At 47.8% G+C, this 18828-nt stretch overlaps 1 protein-coding gene across 16 annotated transcripts in view; it reads left to right on the top strand.

Moving 5' to 3' along the window:
- SNAP91 (synaptosome associated protein 91) overlaps window positions 1–18828 on the top strand; it is a 262921-nt gene that overhangs the window by 178243 nt on the left and 65850 nt on the right. For 6 of the 16 annotated variants that reach the window (XM_033937980.1, XM_033937977.1, XM_033937982.1 and 3 more), the window contains exons 14-19: window positions 180–194; window positions 955–1128; window positions 16814–16894; window positions 17416–17664; window positions 17899–17976; window positions 18091–18162. The exons of 1 other annotated variant lie outside the window; for it this stretch is intronic. In XM_033937980.1, coding sequence (XP_033793871.1) covers window positions 180–194; window positions 955–1128; window positions 16814–16894; window positions 17416–17664; window positions 17899–17976; window positions 18091–18162 — 669 coding nt within the window. The remainder of the gene's footprint in view (window positions 1–179; window positions 195–954; window positions 1129–16813; window positions 16895–17415; window positions 17665–17898; window positions 17977–18090; window positions 18163–18828) is intronic. 9 more of the 16 variants (XM_033937989.1, XM_033937988.1, XM_033937987.1 and 6 more) reach the window with 5 other exon arrangements.

Below are 18828 nucleotides of genomic sequence, written 5' to 3'. Positions count from 1 at the left end.
TGAGATCTGTAAAGTCCATCAGTGCTGTGCTTTTTTTTGGCGTCCTAGTTGGATTTCTACAATGCAATAATAAATTCCTATAGTTAACAATATTTGACAGAGCAGGTCTTTGTGTAAATTGTGCATAAGCCTGTAATCCTTTTTTTTTTCCACTTTGCCTAACCTAATGGATGCTACAGATCTGTTGGGAGAGGGTGAGTAACGTTGTGCATTTTTTTGCTTAATTTTAATCTCTTTTTTTTGTTTGTTTGTTTGTTCAGACTACTGCCCGTTTGCATCTTAACAGTCTGCCTGGGCATCCCACATGCTGTGGGCAGTCAAAGGTTTAAGCAGGGTCTCCTTTGAATTAATTCTCAGTACCATTCCTTTGGTTGGCAGGGGTATCAGAGTAGTGGGAAAAAAAAACCTGTTTATTCTTCCTCTACTGTAAGTGCCTTTTTTTGTCACAAAGACAAAGTGGAATTGTCCCGATCAGAATGGTGCACAAAAAAAGTGTCTTTCAACTCGCCTGATAGATCCAAATGCCTTTATTCATCCAAAGTTCCGTAAATCCATACAATGACTCAGTGACTCGACATGCACATGTTTCGGCCTACCCGGCCTGCATCAGGAGTCTTGTGAGTCTTCGGGTGTGCAATAAACCAGAAAACGCACAAACCAAGCTAAACGCTGCTTCAAACTTGTTAGAGCACTGAAAAATGCCACGGCCTTGCTGCTAGTGCCTTTTTTTGTGACATGACTGACTCTGGCAAGCACCGATAGAATAAAATTAAAAGCATTTGTGCACAGAGCACCTCATGGCTAAGCAAACGATGATGTTTTTTTTGTGTGTGTGTATGTGTTAGAATTTTGGAAGTATTTTCAGTTTCCCTAATGTTACATGTATTATACTTCTATTGTGCAAAATCCTGCTTCCCCTTGGCTGCTGCTTGATCGTCCTTTGGGGACGTCTAGACGCACTGTCTGCACCGCCCTCTGCTGTTCCATCTGAGATTCCGCTTTGCGATCCATTTGCGCCGGAGCCTAGTCCAAGCAGCGCCGCAGTTCCTGAAATTGCAACAGCTTCTGCCGCAGCTTCAGCTACCACGACAGTTGCTGCACTGACGGGTGATGTGGATCTTTTTGGAGGTTAGTTGGGAATTTTTTTTTTTTCCCCCGCTTCTGTATAATGTATTTTTTTCCTTAACATTCTTTATGTCGGTGGTTCCCAACCCTGTCCTGGAGGACCCCCAGGCCAGTCGGGTTTCAGGATAGCCCTAATGAATATGCACGAGAGAGATCTGCATATATTGGAGGTGCCAGGCATGCAAATCTGCTCCATGGCATATTCAAAAGAGCCTGCCCCTGACTATTTGACCCATGTTGTCGTTGCTGTGTGTCCTGCCCGACCACTGATGGGGTGTTGGGAAATAAAGAGACTTGATATTGCAATGCATTTAGGAAAACATAGACATGAGAAGAAATACCATTCATTTACTTTGAAAAACATAGTAACATAGTAGATGACGGCAGATAAAGACCCGAATGGTCCATCCAGTCTGCCCAACCTGATTCAATTTACATTTTTTAAATTTAAATTTTTTCTTCTTAGCTATTTCTGGGCAAGAATCCAAAGCTCTACCCGGTACTTTGCTTGGGCTCCAACTGCCGAAATCTCTGTTAAGACTTACTCCAGCCCATCTACACCCTCCCAGCCATTGAAGCCCTCCCCTGCCCATCCTCCACCAAACGGCCATACACAGACACAGACCGTGCAAGTGGAGAAAAGACCCCAGTGTCACGTAGGATCTAATAAAAACTGATCCTCTGGACAAAACAACTTCAAATAAAGACTTAAAGATGTAAACACATCCTCGGTCTTGAAAAACTCCACATATATTTGTTCCTTATTTGAGTAAAAATCTAATATTCATCAATAGCATATAACTTTCCACTGCTTTAAATTAGCTTCTTAGCAAAAATCAAAACAAAGAAACAAATAGAAAACTTAACTGCCACAGGACTCTCTTCTGCATGGTAGGTAAGCAGGGTATAAGGTTGTCAAAGGGTCCGGGTCTGTTCAAAAACAGATGACGTACTCCAACGGACCCCCTCAGCTTACTCCCGACAGGGTTGAGGAATAAAGAGACCCAATGTGTGGGAGGGAAAAAAGAGAGGGTGAAGGGATTAGGGCATAGACAACCTCGCTACGCTCAAGTGTGTTCATTCTGCTGCCCCTCAATATCTCTCTCTCTCTCTCTCTCTCTCTCCTCATACACCTCCCAGAGAACTCCGTTCCTCAGATAAGTCGCTCTGAGCTTTACCCTTCTCCTCCATTGCTAATTCCAGACTTCGTTCCTTTCATCTAGCTGCCCCCTGTGCCTGGAATTAAATTACCTGAGTTTGTCCAAGCTCCTTCCCTTGCCTTGTTTAAAAGCAGACTGAAAACCCGCCTTTTTGATACAGCCTTCTCCCCTCTGCCCTCCAACCCAGCCAGCAGATTAACCGTTCCCCTTAACTGTATCTGTGACATCCTGTTTTTGTCTGTCTAGATTGTAAGCTCTTTCGAACAGGGACTGTCTCCTTCTTTGTGCCTCTTTACAGCGCTGTGTACGTCTGGCAGTGCTATAGAAATAATTAATCGTAGTCATAGTAGACGAGATGCTGAGCATGGAGTAAGAATAGAGACATGACAGAGTAATGCTGGGAATGGGGTGGATAGGGGCACTAAGAGAGCAGATGTTGAACAGGGACACAGAGAAGAGATGCTGGACAGGACAGATAGGGACACAAAGAAGATGCATGGTAGACGAGGAAAGGGAAGAATCAGGCTATTAATTTGGGTGCTGCATGTCTCCCACTATGTGCATATCTTTGGCATTGAGATGTCAACAGTCGCACCAGCTCTAGGGCTAGCATTGATGCCTGACTTCTAGGTGCATATAAGAACATAAGCAGTGCCTCTGCTGTGTCAGACCAGAGGTCCATCATGCCCAGCAGTCCGCTCGCGCGGTGGCCCATCAGGTCCAGGACCTGTATAGTAATCCTCTATCTATACCCTTCTATCCCCTTTTCCTTCAGGAAATTGACTAATCCCTTCTTGAACACCCAATACCATACTCTGTCCTATCACACCCGCATTCCAGGTGTCCACCACCCTTTGGGTGAAGAAGAACTTCCTAGCACTGGTTCTGAATCTGTCCCCTCCTAATTTTATGTTTAAATCGTTTTTATTCGTTCTTGTAGTTTTTGAAAGTTTGAAGAATCTGTCCCTCTCCATATATACCCGATTAACCCTTTCAGGACCATAAGGATCGTAGGCCAATTTTTGTGGTTTTGACGACATTTTTATGGTAAAAAGGGCTTGCAGATGCCAAAAAATTGATTTTTTTTGTGAAATATCATTATTTTTATTTAAAAAATCACACTTCTGGCTTATGGACAGTGTGGCAAGTGAATCTTCTCGTCAATCTAGCAACGACGCTAATGAATGAATGTCGGAACCAGTTTGTTTACATAAAGGCAGTATCATATGGAATCCGTACATATCAAATTTAGAACTGTAGACTATCCCAATCAAAATTTATAGGATTTTAAAGTTACGGGACAAATATGTCCCTTGGTCCTGAAAGGGTTAAGTGGCCATTCTGTATAAGAAATTAGACGCCTGGTTTGCTTTATAGACTAGGCCGCTACCAGCTGTCCTGTTATGGAATTATTCTTAATATGCATGCGACTGGCAGAAAACATAACTCTTCAATGTCAGCATTTCCTTAGAACAGTGGTCTCAAACTCAAACCCTTAGTGGGGGCCACATTTTGGATTTGTAGGTACGTGGAGGGCCGCAGAAAAAATAGTTAATGTCTTATTAAAGAAATGACAACTTTGCATGAGGTAAAACTCTTTATAGTTTATAAATCTTTCCTTTAACAGTTAAAGGAAAGATTTATAAACTATAAAGAGTTTTACCTTATGCAAAATTGTCATAAACTATTTTTTCTGCAGCCCTCACATTCCTTTCTCAAAACTGACACATTTCAATCACTATATTGAAAATAAAATCATTTTCCCTACCTTTGTTAGCTGGTGACTTTATTTTTCTGTGCTTTTAACTATGTTTCCAGGGCCTTCTTGTCCTTTGACTGTTTTTCTCTCCGTCTTCACTTTCTGCCTTGCATCCATCTTTGCCATTAACTTAATATTCAATTTTTCTGCTTTCTTTTTGATATTGTTTCATAAATTCATTTTTTGGAGGAGTTTAGAGGAGAATCCTAGTGGTTGGTAATTTCAGTGCACTTAAGGCCCTTATGAATGCTATTTTGAAGGCTGTCGCTGACGTTAGCCTGCTAAGATACCCAAGAATTGATTTTTCAGTCTTTCAAAAAGATACCCAATGAAATTATAAGGAAACACTTTCAAAACAAATAGAAGGAAATACTTTTTTGCTCAAAGACTTTGATAACAGCGATTAGCGTAGCCGGGTTTAAAAAAGGGTTGGACACGTTCCTGAAGGAAAAGTCCATAGTCTGCTATTGAGTCAGATGGAGGAAGCCAGTGCTTGTCCTGGGATTGGTAACATGGAATGCGGCTGCTATTTGGGTTTTTGCTAGGTACTATGACCATTGGCTTGACCCAGAATGGCGGTTCAAGTTTATTAAAATTTTTATAAAACGCAAATCAAGACTTCTAAGTGTTTTGCAATTTGTATTGAAAAAGGGGAAGACAATAAACAAATCAATACCCACTAAATAGGAAAGTGGGGTGGGGGGAATTACAAATTAAAAGTAAAGAATACATGAAAGGTAAACCACAATAAGGCAACTAGGGAGTAAACATTATTCTGGCTGTATCCAAGTCTATTTAGCAGTCATATGCATCTTGGAAAAGGAAACACTTTAGATTTCCCTTAAATTGATCTAAATTTTTTTCCACCCTGATATGAAGTGATAAGGAATTCCATACTGTGGGGGCAGTAGTTGCAAATGAAGTGGCCCGAGGTGTGCTAATGATTTTCAAGGATGGGTGTATAAAGAAGATGTTGAGAGGAAGATCTTTGTGAATAAGAAGTTTGTGAATAAAGGCCGGTTCTTTCGTGTTTCGGGACTTGAAGGAAAGGATGGTTATTTTGTATATGATTCGGTATGAAATTGGTAGCCAGCGTGCATTTCTTTAACAGGGGAGTGTTCTTACGTTCTTGCCTTGAACTACATAATGGGAGCTACTTAGGGCTAGATTCACTAAAGCCCTTTTACCTGTCCGATCCTGTTCCACTCCGTTTCCGAGTCTTGCTGGCCGACCCATTCACTAAATGCAAATCACCTAATCGTAAACACGCCCACAAGCAATCCCACAGATTGCTGAAGACCGTTCCCGATGCATGCTGTACTTGCGATCCCGCATGTGCCACTCTCCTGCACCAGCAGGAGAAGGGGGAAGGATTGGGGAAGTAATGGCAGGCAAGCAAGGCCTCTAGAAGCAGACGGGGGAGGGGGGGACTGCCAGACCACGCAACTGAACACGAAACCCGCCCCCGACTCTCCTGCTCTCTGCCGCCCTTCCCCGCAGTGCGAGCCTGTGGTTTTAAAGCGGGGCTGCATCGCGGGGAAGGGCGGCAGAGAGCAGGAGAGTCGGGGTGGCATTTTCCCCCTCAGACTCAGCAGGCTTGCTGCTTGAATACAGGAGGCAGGCAGGGCGGCAGGAAAGCAAGGCAAAGGCAGTTGAATCCATGCATTTTAATTTGTGAAGTACATTTTTGTTTCCAGGAAGAACAACTTATCCTTTCTCTTTCCCAGAATACCTTTCTCAGGCTGCTTATCCCAAAGCGCGCTGAGAATGAAAGTTTCACTCACAAGTACATGACTGAGCTTGTAACAACGGCAAGGCAGAGAGTAGAGTTTTTTTAAGCGCGTCTTATTAACTCCCTTGTTGTTTCTGCTGCTGCTCTTGTTAAAAAAAATGCAAGTGGAGTTTCTCGTATCCTATGGTCAAGCGGCAAGCAGAGAGCTGCAGGGCTGGCATTTCAGCGCAGGAGAGAGCAGGAAAAGAGTGAGCGACTGGTCCTCACCAGTCGCTTGGGTTCCGGATAGGCCAGCCCAGTCGGTGTGCCTGAAAAATGTTGGTGAATCGCTGCCTTGCTAGATTTGCATGCCATTTCCCTCATTTGCATGTGCGGATTGGATCGGGTGCAAACAGGATCGCCAAGAAGGTTAGTGAATCGGGTCGGGGTCATAGGCCTTAGTGAGCTACTTAGTGGACTGCAGCTCTATTGTTCATAACTTGAAGGAAGATATAATGTTCTAAAGCCATTGTGCATCTTGGAACCCGGAGTCTTCTCTTGTAAAGCCAAAAGGCTTGTAAACACAGGATGGATTGTGAATTTAATTTTATATTTGAAAAGGACAGTACTTTTGTGATATTTTTTTGTTTGTTTAAATTCTTGAGTATAAACCTTATTTCTTTAGAGAGAAAGCATCTTCTCTCATCATGTGTGTTTACCTATTGAAGAACATAAGAATAGTCGTTTATCCCAGGACAAGCAGGCAGCATATTCTCACATGTGGGTGACGTCATCCATGGAGCCCCGATGCGGACAGCTTTTCAAGCAAACTTGAAAGAAGATTCAAGCTTGCTGTGTTGCACCACGCATGTGCATGCCTTCCCGCTCCACTAGAGGGCGCATCCCCACCTCGTGGTCCTCAGTTCTAAAGTTTCCGCGGAGCCAGAAGCCCTGTTCTTGTGTTTCTCCGTGTGAAGTGCCTTCTAGCACCGCAGCTTTGTTATTTTTTTCGGAGTTGCTGTGCGTGCGTTTGTTTGGCTTTTGTTTTTTTTTTAAAAAAGAAGAAGACTCTTTTGATTTGCTTCGGCATCCGGGGGCTGTCGATCACCGACCCCCATCGGTGGTGCATTTTGTGCTTGGGGGCTGATCACCCTACCGATTCGTGCCCCCAGTGCGCGACTTTTCAATCCCGGGCTCTCCGCCGCTGTCGGGCTCGCATGGCGGACCTGTTTGTGGTGGAGTCGGCCTCGGTCCCGGCCTCGGCCCCGCCTCGGTTGTCCTCGACTTCGAAGTCCTCGACATCGACCTCGAAGTCTTCAGCCCCGGGTAAGTCCCCGCTTCTCTCCTCAGGTTCCACATCAGTGAAGAAATCATCCGCGGGGACCGCTGCGGTGCAGGGTGTGCCGCTCTTGGCCCCGGGCAAGACCTCTAAACCTTCTGTGCATGTGTCCACTCCTAGGGAATACTCTATGTCGAGGTCACCCTAGGTGGAATGCAATGTGACCTCGGATGTGCCGTCCATGATGGCGGTTCCGGTGTTCCAGGACATACTCCGAGCCTTAATCTCCTCGGAGCTGTCCTCGGCGTTGGCCCACTTGCAGCCTGCCTCGACTTCGGATCAGTCTGAGCAGGGCGTTGGGGCAAGGTGCGCCGGTCCTGGCGGCTCTCTTCTTCCGATTCCTCGCCTGGGGCGTCGGGCCGTTCATCACCCTTGGGCCGCCCGAGGTCGAAGCGTCCTTCGTCCCCGCTCCGTCGGTTGTTGAAGCGTGCCCGGGATTCCCCCCCGAGGTGGGGCCGTTCCCCGACGGCCCGTACCGTCGAGGCCCTTCGGGTTTCTGATTTGTCGCTCTCCAATCCACAGTTGCTTCTGTCGCCTCAGTCGGAGGCCCGGGTTCGGACCGCCTTGCCGTCGAAGGGTTCTCTGCGGGGCTCTCGAGGCCCATCTCCGAGGCATCGACGTGTTTCGGTACCGCCTACCCATCGGTCTTCCCCGCGGGGTTCCTCGGGGCACCGTCGGTCCTCGACGCCGGCGCGTTCCTTCAGCGCTGCCTCTTGGGGTTCGGAGCAGGGTGTTGGCCGTGAACCCAGCTATTCTCGCGAGGCGTCGCCCTTTTTTTGGCCGCCCGCCGTTCACATTCGCCTACCCCTACGGTCGACCGGGCCGGTGCTTGCCCTTCTTCCTTCTCGAGGATTGTGCTGGATATGGGTCGGGCGCTGGATTTGGACCTCAAGTCAGACTCCAAATATACAAAGGAGTTCCTGGCAGAGATGGACTTGCCTTCTCCGCCCCGGGAATCCCTCAGGCTTCCCTTGAACCCGGTGCTCCGTCAAGCTTTTCTTAGGAACTTGGAGACCCCGTTTGCAGTTACTGCTGTTCCGTCTAAGATGGAATCTAGTACTGGATGGTGCCGTGTTTGCCGGGGTTTGAGCGGGCCCAGCTGTCTCACCAGTCGTTGCTGGTGGAGTCATCGCTTAAAAAAATCTCATCCTTCCCGGGTTTCTGCTGCGGTTCCCCCGGGACGCGAGGGCAGAACTCTTGATAAGTTTGGGAGATGGCTGTACCAGAACTCAATGATAGCCAATCGCGTTCTGAACTACTCCTTTACTTATACATCTTATCTCAAGCGTTTGATCAAATCCCTGCCCTCTTTCCAGGGGTTTTTGCCGGATTCTCACCGGTGGGAGTTTGGATAGTTGATCGAGTCCCTCTCTCAGCTGCGTCTCTACCTCTTTCATGCGACCTACGACGCCTTTGAGCTCACCTCTAGGGTCTCCGCTTTCGCTGTCGCCATGCGCCGGCTGGCGTGGCTTAGGATCGTGGATATGGATCCTAACCTTCAGATCGCCTCGCCAACCTTCCCTGTGTGGGCTTGGAGCTTTTCGATGACTTCATCGAGGCGGCTACGAAGCGCCTCTCTGAGCACGAGAGGTCCTTTGCTTCCCTGGTAAGACCTAAGGCGAAGCCAGCCCCTCCTAAGACCTATCGGGCCCCGCCCAGGCGTTACCCGCAGAAGTCGACTCCAGCTTTTTCGAGACCACCTCCTCGACGTCCGCATTAGCAGTCCTGAGCGCAGCAAAAGCTTCAGACGCCGGCGGCATTTAAGCCTGCGCCGTCTTTTTGACGGTCTGAGCAGTTGGGGCCGGGCCCCCTCCACGCTGCCACAGGCCCCTCTTCCTTTCGGGGGCCGCCTCCGGGCTTTTTACCCAAGTTGGGAGTCCATCACCTCGGACGATTGGGTTCTCAACGTCGTGGCCAACGGTTATTCCCTGAACTTCCACCAGGCGCGTGTCTTTCGAACCGGGCACAGTTGGCCCTGCTGTTATCGGAAGCCCGGGCCCTTCTGCGCCTTCGGGCATAGGAACTTGTTCCCCCTTGTCAACGGGGCCGGGGGTTCTATTCCAGATACTTCTTGGTCCCCAAGAAGACCGGGGACCTTCATCCGATCTTGGACCTTCGTCGTCTCAACCGGTATCTGGTTTGGGAGAAGTTCAGAATGCTCTCCCTCTCGATTCTGTACCTCCTGCTCGACAAAAGGGACTGGCTGTGCTCCCTGGACCTCAAGGAAGCTTACACCCATGTTCCGGTGCATCCCGCCTATCGCCGGTTCCTGTGTTTTCAGGTGGGGGAGTTGCACCTTCAATACCGGGTCCTCCCCTTTGGGCTGGCTTCGTCCCCTCGAGTCTTCACGAAGTGTCTCGTAGTTGTCGCGGCGGCCCTGCGGTCCCGGGGCCTTCAGGTCTTCCTTTATCTCGACGACTGGTTAATCAAGGCGCCGTCAAGGGAGGGGGTTATTGCAGCGACCCGACAGACTATTACCTGTCTTCAATGTCTGGGGTTCGAGGTGAACTTTCCCAAGTCCCAGCTGTGCCCCTCGCAGTCCCTGCAATTCATCGGAGCCGTGCTGAACACGGTTCAGCTTCGCTTGTTCCTGCCTCCAATTCGGCAGGAGGCTCTTGTCCGACAGTGCGAACAAGTTTCCCTGCGGTCCTGGGTCTCGGCCAAGCAGATGATGGTCCTCTTGGGTCATATGGCCTCCACCGTCCATGTCACGCCGTTTGCCAGGTTGCAACTTCGGGTTCCTCAGTGGACCTTGGCATCCCAGTGGCAACAGGATTGGGACCCGGTTTCCTGTCACGTTGCGATGACTCCTTCTTTGAAGAGCTCGCTCCGTTGGTGGACCGACTCTTCAAATCTTTCCAGGGGTTTGCTCTTTGTCGCTCCTCCACATCACAAGGTTCTGACTATGGACTCCTCGGAGTACGCGTGGGGGGCTCACCTCGACAGTCTTCGGACCTAGGGTCCTTGGTCGGCGGAGGATCGCCGCTGTCACATCAATGTGCTAGAACTTCGGGCCATTTACTTGGTGGGGGTGGCCTTTTGTCATCTGCTCCGGGACCAAGTGGTTCTCATACGTACGGACAATCAGATGGCGATGTATTACGTCAACAAGCAGGTAGGTACGGGGTCCCTGTCTCTTTGCCAGGAGGCCCTTCGTCTTTGGGGTTGGGCAGTCTGCCACAATATATTTCTTCGCGCGGTCTACATTCAGGGGGAGCGCAACTGTCAAGCGGACAAGCTGAGTCGCCTACTGCGGCGCATGAATGGTCTCTTCACTCTCAGACGTTGCGTCAGGTGTTGGAGCGCTAAAGAACTCCTCAGATAGATCTGTTTGCCTCCCCCCTCAATCACAAGTTGCCTCGCTTCTGTTCCCGGATATTCTCTCCGGATCGTCTCGAGGCGGATGCTTTCCTCCTGTCTTGGGAGGGGAAGTTCCTTTATGCGTTCCCGCCGTTTCCTCTAATCTTGAGAACGCTGGTGCATCTCAGGTCGACTCATGCGGATCTGATCCTCATCGCCCCTCGGTGGCCTCGGCAGCCCTGGTTCTCCCTGCTTCTTACGCTCAGTGTCAGGGAGCCTCTTCTTCTGCCTGTTTTTCCTTCTCTGCTGTCTCAGAGTCGGGATTCACTGTTGCAACCCAATCTGCAGTCTCTGCATCTGACGGCTTGGTTCCTTTCCACCTGATTCCTTCTGTTCAGTTGTCCCAGTCGGTGCGGGATGTGTTGGAGGCCTCGTAAGGCTTCTACGCGGCAATGTTATTCCCAGAAGTGGACTAGATTCGCTTCTTAGTGTGCTTCGCATTCTCTAGAACCTTCGTCTGCTTCTTTGTCTTCGGTTTTAGAGTATTTGCTTCATTTGTCTCGTTCTGGCCTTAAGACGAATTCTGTTCGGGTCCATCTTAGTACGACCAGCCTTTGGTTGCTCGCTTTATGAGAGGGCTTTTGAATGTCCATCCTCCTCTCAAGCCTCCTCCTGTGGTTTGGGATCTCAATGTGGTTCTTGCTCAACTAATGAAACCTCCGTTTGAGCCTTTAGATAAGTCTCACCTGAAATTTCTTACTTGGAAGGTGTTTTTTTGCTTTCGCTCACCTCTGCTTGTAGGATTAGTGAGCTGCAGGCTTTGGTGGCGGATCTGCCTTTTACTGTATTCCATCATGACAAGGTGGTTCTCCGCACTCATCCCAAGTTCTTGCCCAAGGTAGTGTTTGATTTCCATCTCAATCAGTCCATTGTGCTTCCTGTCTTTTTTCCCAAGCCCCATTCTCATCCTGGAGAGGTGGCGCTGCATTCTCTTGACTGTAAGAGGGCGTTGGCTTTCTATCATCAACACACTCAGTCTCATCGGAAGGTTCCTCAGTTGTTTCTGTCCTTTGATCCTAATCGGTTAGGCCACCCGGTTTCCAAGCGCACCTTGTCCAATTGGTTGGCGGCTTGTATTTCCTTCTGCAGCGCTCAGGCTGGTCTCGTGCTGTCGGGTCGGGTCACGGGACATAAGGTCCAAGCGATGGTGGCTTCTGTCGCTTTCCTCAGGTCTACGCCTATCGAGGAGGTCTGCAAGGCTGCCACTTGATCTTCGGTTCATACCTTTACCTCACACTACTGTCTGGATACTTTGTCAGGAGCAACAGCCGGTTTGGCCAGTTGGTTTTGCGTAATCTGTTTTCCTAAATTGCCATCCTCCCACCATCCCTTTTTTTAGTTGGCTTGGAGGTCACCCACATGTGAAAATATGCTGCCTGCTTGTCCTGGGATAAAGCACAGTTACTTACCGTAACAGGTGTTATCCAGGGACAGCAGGCAGATATTCTCGCAACCCACCCGCCTCCCTGAGGTTGGCTTCTTTGCTGGCTATGTGAACTGAGGACCACGAGGTGGGGATGCACCCTCTAGTGGAGCGGGAAGGCATGCACATGAGTGGTGCAGCATAGCAAGCTTGAATCTTCTTTCAAGTTTGCTTGAAAAGCTGTCAACGTCGGGGCTTCGTGGATGACGTCACCCACATGTGAGAATATCTACCTGCTGTCCCTGGATAACACCTGTTAAGGTAAGTAACTGTGCTTTTTAGTTGGCGCTAATAACAGAATTGAGTCCAAAATGTGTCTGCAAACGATGGCAGCTATGCATGAGATCCTCAGCACAAAGGGCAAGCTGTCCTAGGCAGTGCTTGTCGAGGAGGATGGCTGAAGGTTCTGGTTCTTGAAAGGCATCGCCTGGAGCAGCTTTCCCTTCTGCGCCAAGAACCCCATTACAGTAGGCTGAAGGCTCTAGTTCTTCAGCCGTCGTCTTTAATGGGCACCATCTGTGACAGTTTTACCTTCTGAATTGAGGATCATGCAGCAGTGGACAGGCACGGACACTGCTCTCCCCCCAGACTTTGGAGGTCCGTGCAAGGCAGGGAGAAAAAGAAGAAGAGAGAGGACTGTTTGGGCATCCAAAAATCTGGAATCATTGTGCATAGGAACCCATACCGCAGTGCCCAGAAGTCCTGCTTCAAGATTTATGGCCTTTGAGGCCTGTTCTTTGAACCTCTGAGCTAATCGTATAATTTTTAAAATCTTGAAAGATTTTTTTTAAAATCCCAAGTAAATACTGTAGATACTCGAATAAAGACCCCCATTTCCCCCCAAAAGGAGGGGGGAAAAAAAAAAAAGAAAAAAAAAAAAAAAAAAAAAAGTTGACTCGAATATAAGACGAGGGCTTAATATTCAAGTGCCATGCCCTGCACCCAGTGTCTTCTCCCTCACGCCCTCCCCTGCCAGGCTCTGCACTCAGCCCACCTCCCTGCCAAGTTCTGCACCCAGCCCCCTTCCCTACCAGGCTCTGCATCCACCCCCCTCCTTCCCTCCCTGCCATACCAGGCTATGCAGCCAGACCCCCACACTACTTGCCAGGCTCTGCACTCCACCCTGTCCCACTTTCTCTTCTTCCTCTGTTGGTCTAGTGGTAGGCCGGGATAGGAGAGATCCCTCTCGTCTCCTGTCCTGACCCGGCTGATGCAAATAATTTTTTTACCCCGCCATGCCATGTACCTTTTTAGGTATCCCTGGTGGTCCAGCGGTGTATGGGCAGGACCGCGCTTCTGCCCTGCACACCTCCTTCGAATCGCCGATTGGGGCTCGTGGCGCACAGGTACACAGGAGCGAGCTTCTTGAGCTCCCGTGCGGCTCTGTGCCGCTATCAGAATGGCTGCTGCCAGGTCCTGCAAGTCTCACGTGAACTGGTGGCAGCCATTCTGCTAGCGATACAGAACCGCATGGGAATTCAAGAAACTTGCTCCTGCATGCCTGTGCGCCCCGAGCCCCAATCGGCGAGTCAAAGGAGGTTTACAGGGCAGGAGTGCGGTCCTGCCCGTACACCGCCGGACCACCAGGGATAACTAAAAAGGTATCGGGGGGGGGGGGGGTTAGCAGAAAAGGTACACGGAGAGGAGGGGGGGGGTAAAAAAAATGATTTGTATCAGCCGAGACAGGAGGGATCTCTCCTGTCCCGGCCTGTTAGAGGCCTGCATCAAGTCGGGGAGTGGGTCAGGTGCTGACCTGAATATAGGACGAGACCCCCTCTTTTGGGCCAGTTTTTTTGGCCCAAAAATCTCATCCTATATTTGAGAATATACTGTATAAGATGCTAAACATTGCGAGCTGCATCCTAGAAGCACACTTTATCAGGAGTAGAAAATATCTCCACAGGAACTCATTTTCCCATCCTGTCCCTGCCCCATTCCTGCAAGCTCCATCCTCATCTACCCAAGCCTCAAACACTTTAAAAACATTAGTGTTCAAGGTTTGTACAGTCGGTACAGCGGATGGCCACCAGGATGGTCTCGGGGCTTAAAGATCTATCATACGAAGAAAGACTGAACGAATTGCAGCTATACTCTCTCGAAGAACGCAGGGAGAGAGGAGACATGATTGAGACGTTTAAGTATGTCACTGGTCGTATCGAGGGAGAAGATGATATTTTCCTTCTTAAAGGACCCTCCGCCACAAGAGGACACCCGCTGAAAATAAAGGGCGGGAAGTTTCATGGCGACACCAGGAAATACTTCTTCACCGAAAGAGTGGTTGACAGCTGGAACAAGCTCCCAGTGCAGGTGATCGAGGCCAGCAGCGTGCCGGATTTTAAGAACAGATGAGATACTCATGTCGGATCTCTAGGAGGGAAAGGTCATCAGAGAGTGATTAAATAGGGGGGGGGTGGGTCAGCGGTGTGGGCAGACTCGATGGGCCTCGGCCTTTTTCTGCCGTCACTTTCTATGTTTCTATGTAAGGTTTGTGCGGTCGCGGCAGAGCTTACAGGAATAGGGCAGGGACAGTGACAAAACTCACGGGGACGGGATGGGGCAATTGAGTCTGCATAGCAGGAGGAATGGTCTACTTTGAAGTCCAAGATTTAATGCTAAAAAAGTTCCAAAAAATCCAGGGAACTCCAGTCCTCGAGAACCGTATTCCAGTCGGGTTTTCAGGATTTCCCCAATGAATATGCATGAGATCTATTTGCATGCGCTGCTTTCAATGCATATTCATTGGGGAAATCCTGAAACCCCGACTGGACTACGGCTCTCGAGGACCGGAGTTCCCTACCCCTGGTGTAGAGGGTGAAGTTCTGTTCAGAAAATGTGTTTGTGCCAGTGAGTTCCGGTTTTAACTTTTTTTGACTCTATAGAGCATCTGAACTGTGCTGATGTTGGGCTTCTTGATAAGGCTGAATATATTGACCTCAAGAGATCCAACAGATGGCAGATGGGATGCCCGAATGGATGTTGGCTCCCCTTTGCCTTGATGCACTGGCTTCCTTAGAAAGAATAATCCACATAGGAATTGGCTAACGCTCTTGTTCTCCTGGGGGAAATGTATGAGCCCTTCAGATTGCACCCGAGGGATTATTGGCTCAGGCAGTAACTCGTTGGTGACCAGCACCAGACCTAAGTCTAAATAAGAACTGCCTCATCCAGTCTTTGCACTTTAAGCTTTTTTAAGATGCATTTTCAGCACTTTAAGGACTTCTAGCACTTTCACTTTATCACATTTTGCGAGACAATTCATTTTTTGTCTTAGTGTTTTTTCAGTTTTATTAACGAATGTTTGTAAGTGATTTAAAGAAGAGCAAACAAAACAAAACTGCAGATCTGTACAAGACGTAGGCAAAATTTATTGTGACAAAATAAATATATGTAAACCCTTTTACCAATCAAGGGACCAATTTTTGTGACTCTCTTTGTTATCCTTTTTTACCATGGACCCCTGACGAAGGTTTGTCCGAAACACGGACCGTGTCGGGTCCCTTGATTGGTAAAAGAGTTTACATATATTTATTTTGTCACAATAAATTTTGCCTACGTCTTGTACAGATCTGCAGTTTTGTTTTGTTTGCTCTCGCTTGGTTTTTTACTGCAGTTTAGGTTGGGACCTCCCTTTTCTCTTTGTTTTGTTGCTTAGTGATTTAAAGAACACATTCTTTTTTGATTATACTCAAAATAGGACAACATGATGGATGAGGCAGTTCTTATTTAGACTTAGGTCTGGTGCTGGTCACCAACGAGTTACTGCCTGAGCCAGTAATCCCTCGGGTGCAATCTGAAGGGCTCATACATTTCCCCCAGGAGAACAAGAGCGTTAGCCAATTCCTATTTGGATTATAGTTTGGACACTATTGGCAAAAAGGTCCGAAGGGTTCTATTATTTGAGCTGTGTTTCCTTAGAAAGAAATCACAGTTTAAGAGCTAAACTCCTTCTCTTTCCCCCCCCCCCCCCCCAAAGATCTAAACTCTTTTGCTCCTCATTATCTCTCCTCACTTCTCTCCCTATACTCCTCCTGTGAACTCCGTTCATTGGGCAAGTCTCTAATCTGTTCCCTTCTCCTCTACTGCAAAATCCAGACCGTGTTCCTTCTCCCTTGCTGCACCATATGCCCAGAACAGAGTGTCCGAGTCAGTACGTCAAGCTCCATCCCCATTTTTTTTCAGGCTGCTTTTAACTCCTAACCCCCACTCATTTGTATATTACCCATGCCTGAGAAACTCCCTACATCCCCCCCCCCCCCCACACACACACACACACACTACTTGTCCTGTTGATTAGATTGTAAGTTCTACTGAGCAGGAACCATCTCTTGAATGTTTTAATGCACAGCACGGCATGCATCTAGCAGCACTATAGGAATGATTAGTGATTGTAGTTTTGAGATTTTAGCAGAAAGGATTCCGATAACTTGAAAAATAACTCAACATCAGCTGTTTGCGAGTTTTCCCACTTGGCCTACACATGAGATGATGAGAAAGCAAAGACCTGCGTTAGGAGCACCTTTCTGGTGGATCAGTTCTCATGGAGCAAGCTACCCAATAAGATTGACCAAGAGCAAAACTACTTGTTTTCTTAAGAATATGAAATCTGTTTTGTTTTTTTTCTTGATATTAGCTCTGATCTGACAGGCTTTTTGTACATGTGGTTGGGTGATCGTTGGTGGGTAGTTTGGCCTTTCCTGCCTTATACTGTGATCTGTGGCTAATGTGCTTGTTTTGATGTCATTTATGTGAACTGTATGTTGTTTTCTGCCTCGCCTCGGGTGTCAGTTGGAGCGGGAAGGCCATTTTTACGTAAAGATGCAGTCACTCTTGATGTATAACTCAAGTTTTTCCTGTATAATTTAACATGGATCTTTTACTCTATTTCTTTCATCTCTTATCCTTTTCATTTAAAAAAAAAAAAAAAATTGTACTCTAGATGCCTTTGCAGCTTCTCCTGGTGAAGCCCCGGCAGCGTCCGAGGGGGCAGCAGCCGCTCTTGATGCATGTTCAGGAACTGGTGGGTGGCATGTCCTTAGCTAGTGTCTGTGAGTTACGCTGTAGTGCTTGGATGACGGTGCATTGTGCTGTGCTCTTCCGATTACCCTTTACATGGATATAAATATTGTATACAGCAGTGTTAAGAATCTCTAAAGCCACATGTTGAAATGGTAAAGCATTTTGAGAAGAATAACTGCTTTATAATGTTGCATTTTTGCCAAAGGTGCTTGCTCTGTTTGGGTTGTACTTGCGTCTAATATTAAACTGTGCTGAAAGGAAATAGATCATCTTGTTTGAAGATTTAGGCTTCTAAAGCCAAACCCTTGCATTAGACCACAATTATAATTATGAATGTGTTGTATTTCTCGTTCACAAACGCTTTATTTAAGCGTTACAGTAGTTTTTGTGCCAAGTAGGGTAGGCGTTGGCCAAGAGGAGCCAAAGTCTGTCTGTACTGGATGTGTGGTCTTTGTAACCCATGGCTGGGCTTTATTTCCTTCCATACTGATCTTGTCTATTATTCACTTTCCCTTTCACAAGACCCCTTTGCCCCATCTGAAGGTAGCGCAGAGGCTGCTCCTGAACTGGATCTTTTTGCCATGAAGTCGACGGAAGCCAGCGTTCCGGCAGTTACCCCTCCAGCTAGTGCTGCTCCTACGGCACTAGAAACGACTCCTTCTCCTCCACCTCCTTCTCCTGCGACGGTTGTTACAGCCGCTGCTGCCGCTACCACTCCTGCTTCTGCTACCACCGCCGCCACGGCTGTGCCGCCTCTTGATATCTTTGGTGGTAATTCTTTTCTTTCACTTTACAATTTAGGTGGCCTTAAAAAAAAAAAAAAATGGGCAGGCGCAAGGCACGAGAATCGTGGTTTGCACGATTTAGAAACGTCTTTCATGCAAAGTTTCTCGTACGCCACAGGACTGGAAACTTTGCGTAAAGACCGTTTTCTAAATGGCGCGCTTCGAAAGAGCTGCGTTCCTTTGATAACCTGAGCAATGACGCATGTGTTCTTGGTCATAGATTTATTTGAAACGGTTTCTGACGCCACTGCGGCAGTTAAGACTGATGCTGCGCCTAGCATAGACTTGTTTGGTACAGGTAAAGAACCAGACGTGTGTGCATTTAAATGGGAGCTTTTGCTTGTCTCTTTATTTATGTACTTTTCTCGTACTGGAAACTTATTAGCTTTCTTCTTTCCTTTCCTTTTGGAAGATGCGTTTTCCTCCCCACCCCATGGGGCTTCCCCCGTTCCTGAGGCTTCTCTAACTGCTGATCTCTTGTCTGGTGAGTTCTAGCTTCAGGGAATGATGGTGCGTTCTGTAGCTCCCGGGTGGCCATCATGTGCTCTTTTCTGATTGTTCTAACATGTTACTATTGCGTTTGAATTAAGAATACAGTTGCCATGTTCATCCAATTATTTATTTATTGTTAGTATTTATATACGATAGCCTAAGTAGTTTACATTCAGGTACTCAAGTATTTTTACCTATCTGTCCCGGTGGGCTCACAATCTATCTAATGTACCTGGGACAATGGGGGGATTAAGTGACTTGCTCAGGGTCACAAGGAGCAGCGTGGGTTTGAACCCACAACTCCAGGGTGCTGAGGCTGTAGCTTTAACCACTGCACCACTCTAGAATTCAAGATGTAGTGAAAGTGAGCCAAGTATAGGACAACGAAGCCATTGTGACATCACTGATGAGGTTGGCTCTTATTGGTGGAATGAGGCATGATGATGTCACAATACCAGCTCTGGTTAGCAGAGGCTGAATCCTGCTACACTATTTATTTATTTAATTTTCTATACCATTCTCCCAGGGGAGCTCAGAAAGATTTACATTAATTTATTCAGGTACTCAAGCATGTTTCCCTGTCTGTCCCGGTGGGCTCACAATCTATCTAATGTATCTGGGGCAATGGGGGGATTAAGTGACTTGCCCAGGGTTCACA

This window comes from Geotrypetes seraphini, chromosome 3 (genome assembly GCF_902459505.1).
Source record: "Geotrypetes seraphini chromosome 3, aGeoSer1.1, whole genome shotgun sequence".
NCBI lineage: Eukaryota > Metazoa > Chordata > Amphibia > Gymnophiona > Dermophiidae > Geotrypetes > Geotrypetes seraphini.
This window is presented reverse-complemented; position numbering and strand designations above follow the sequence as displayed.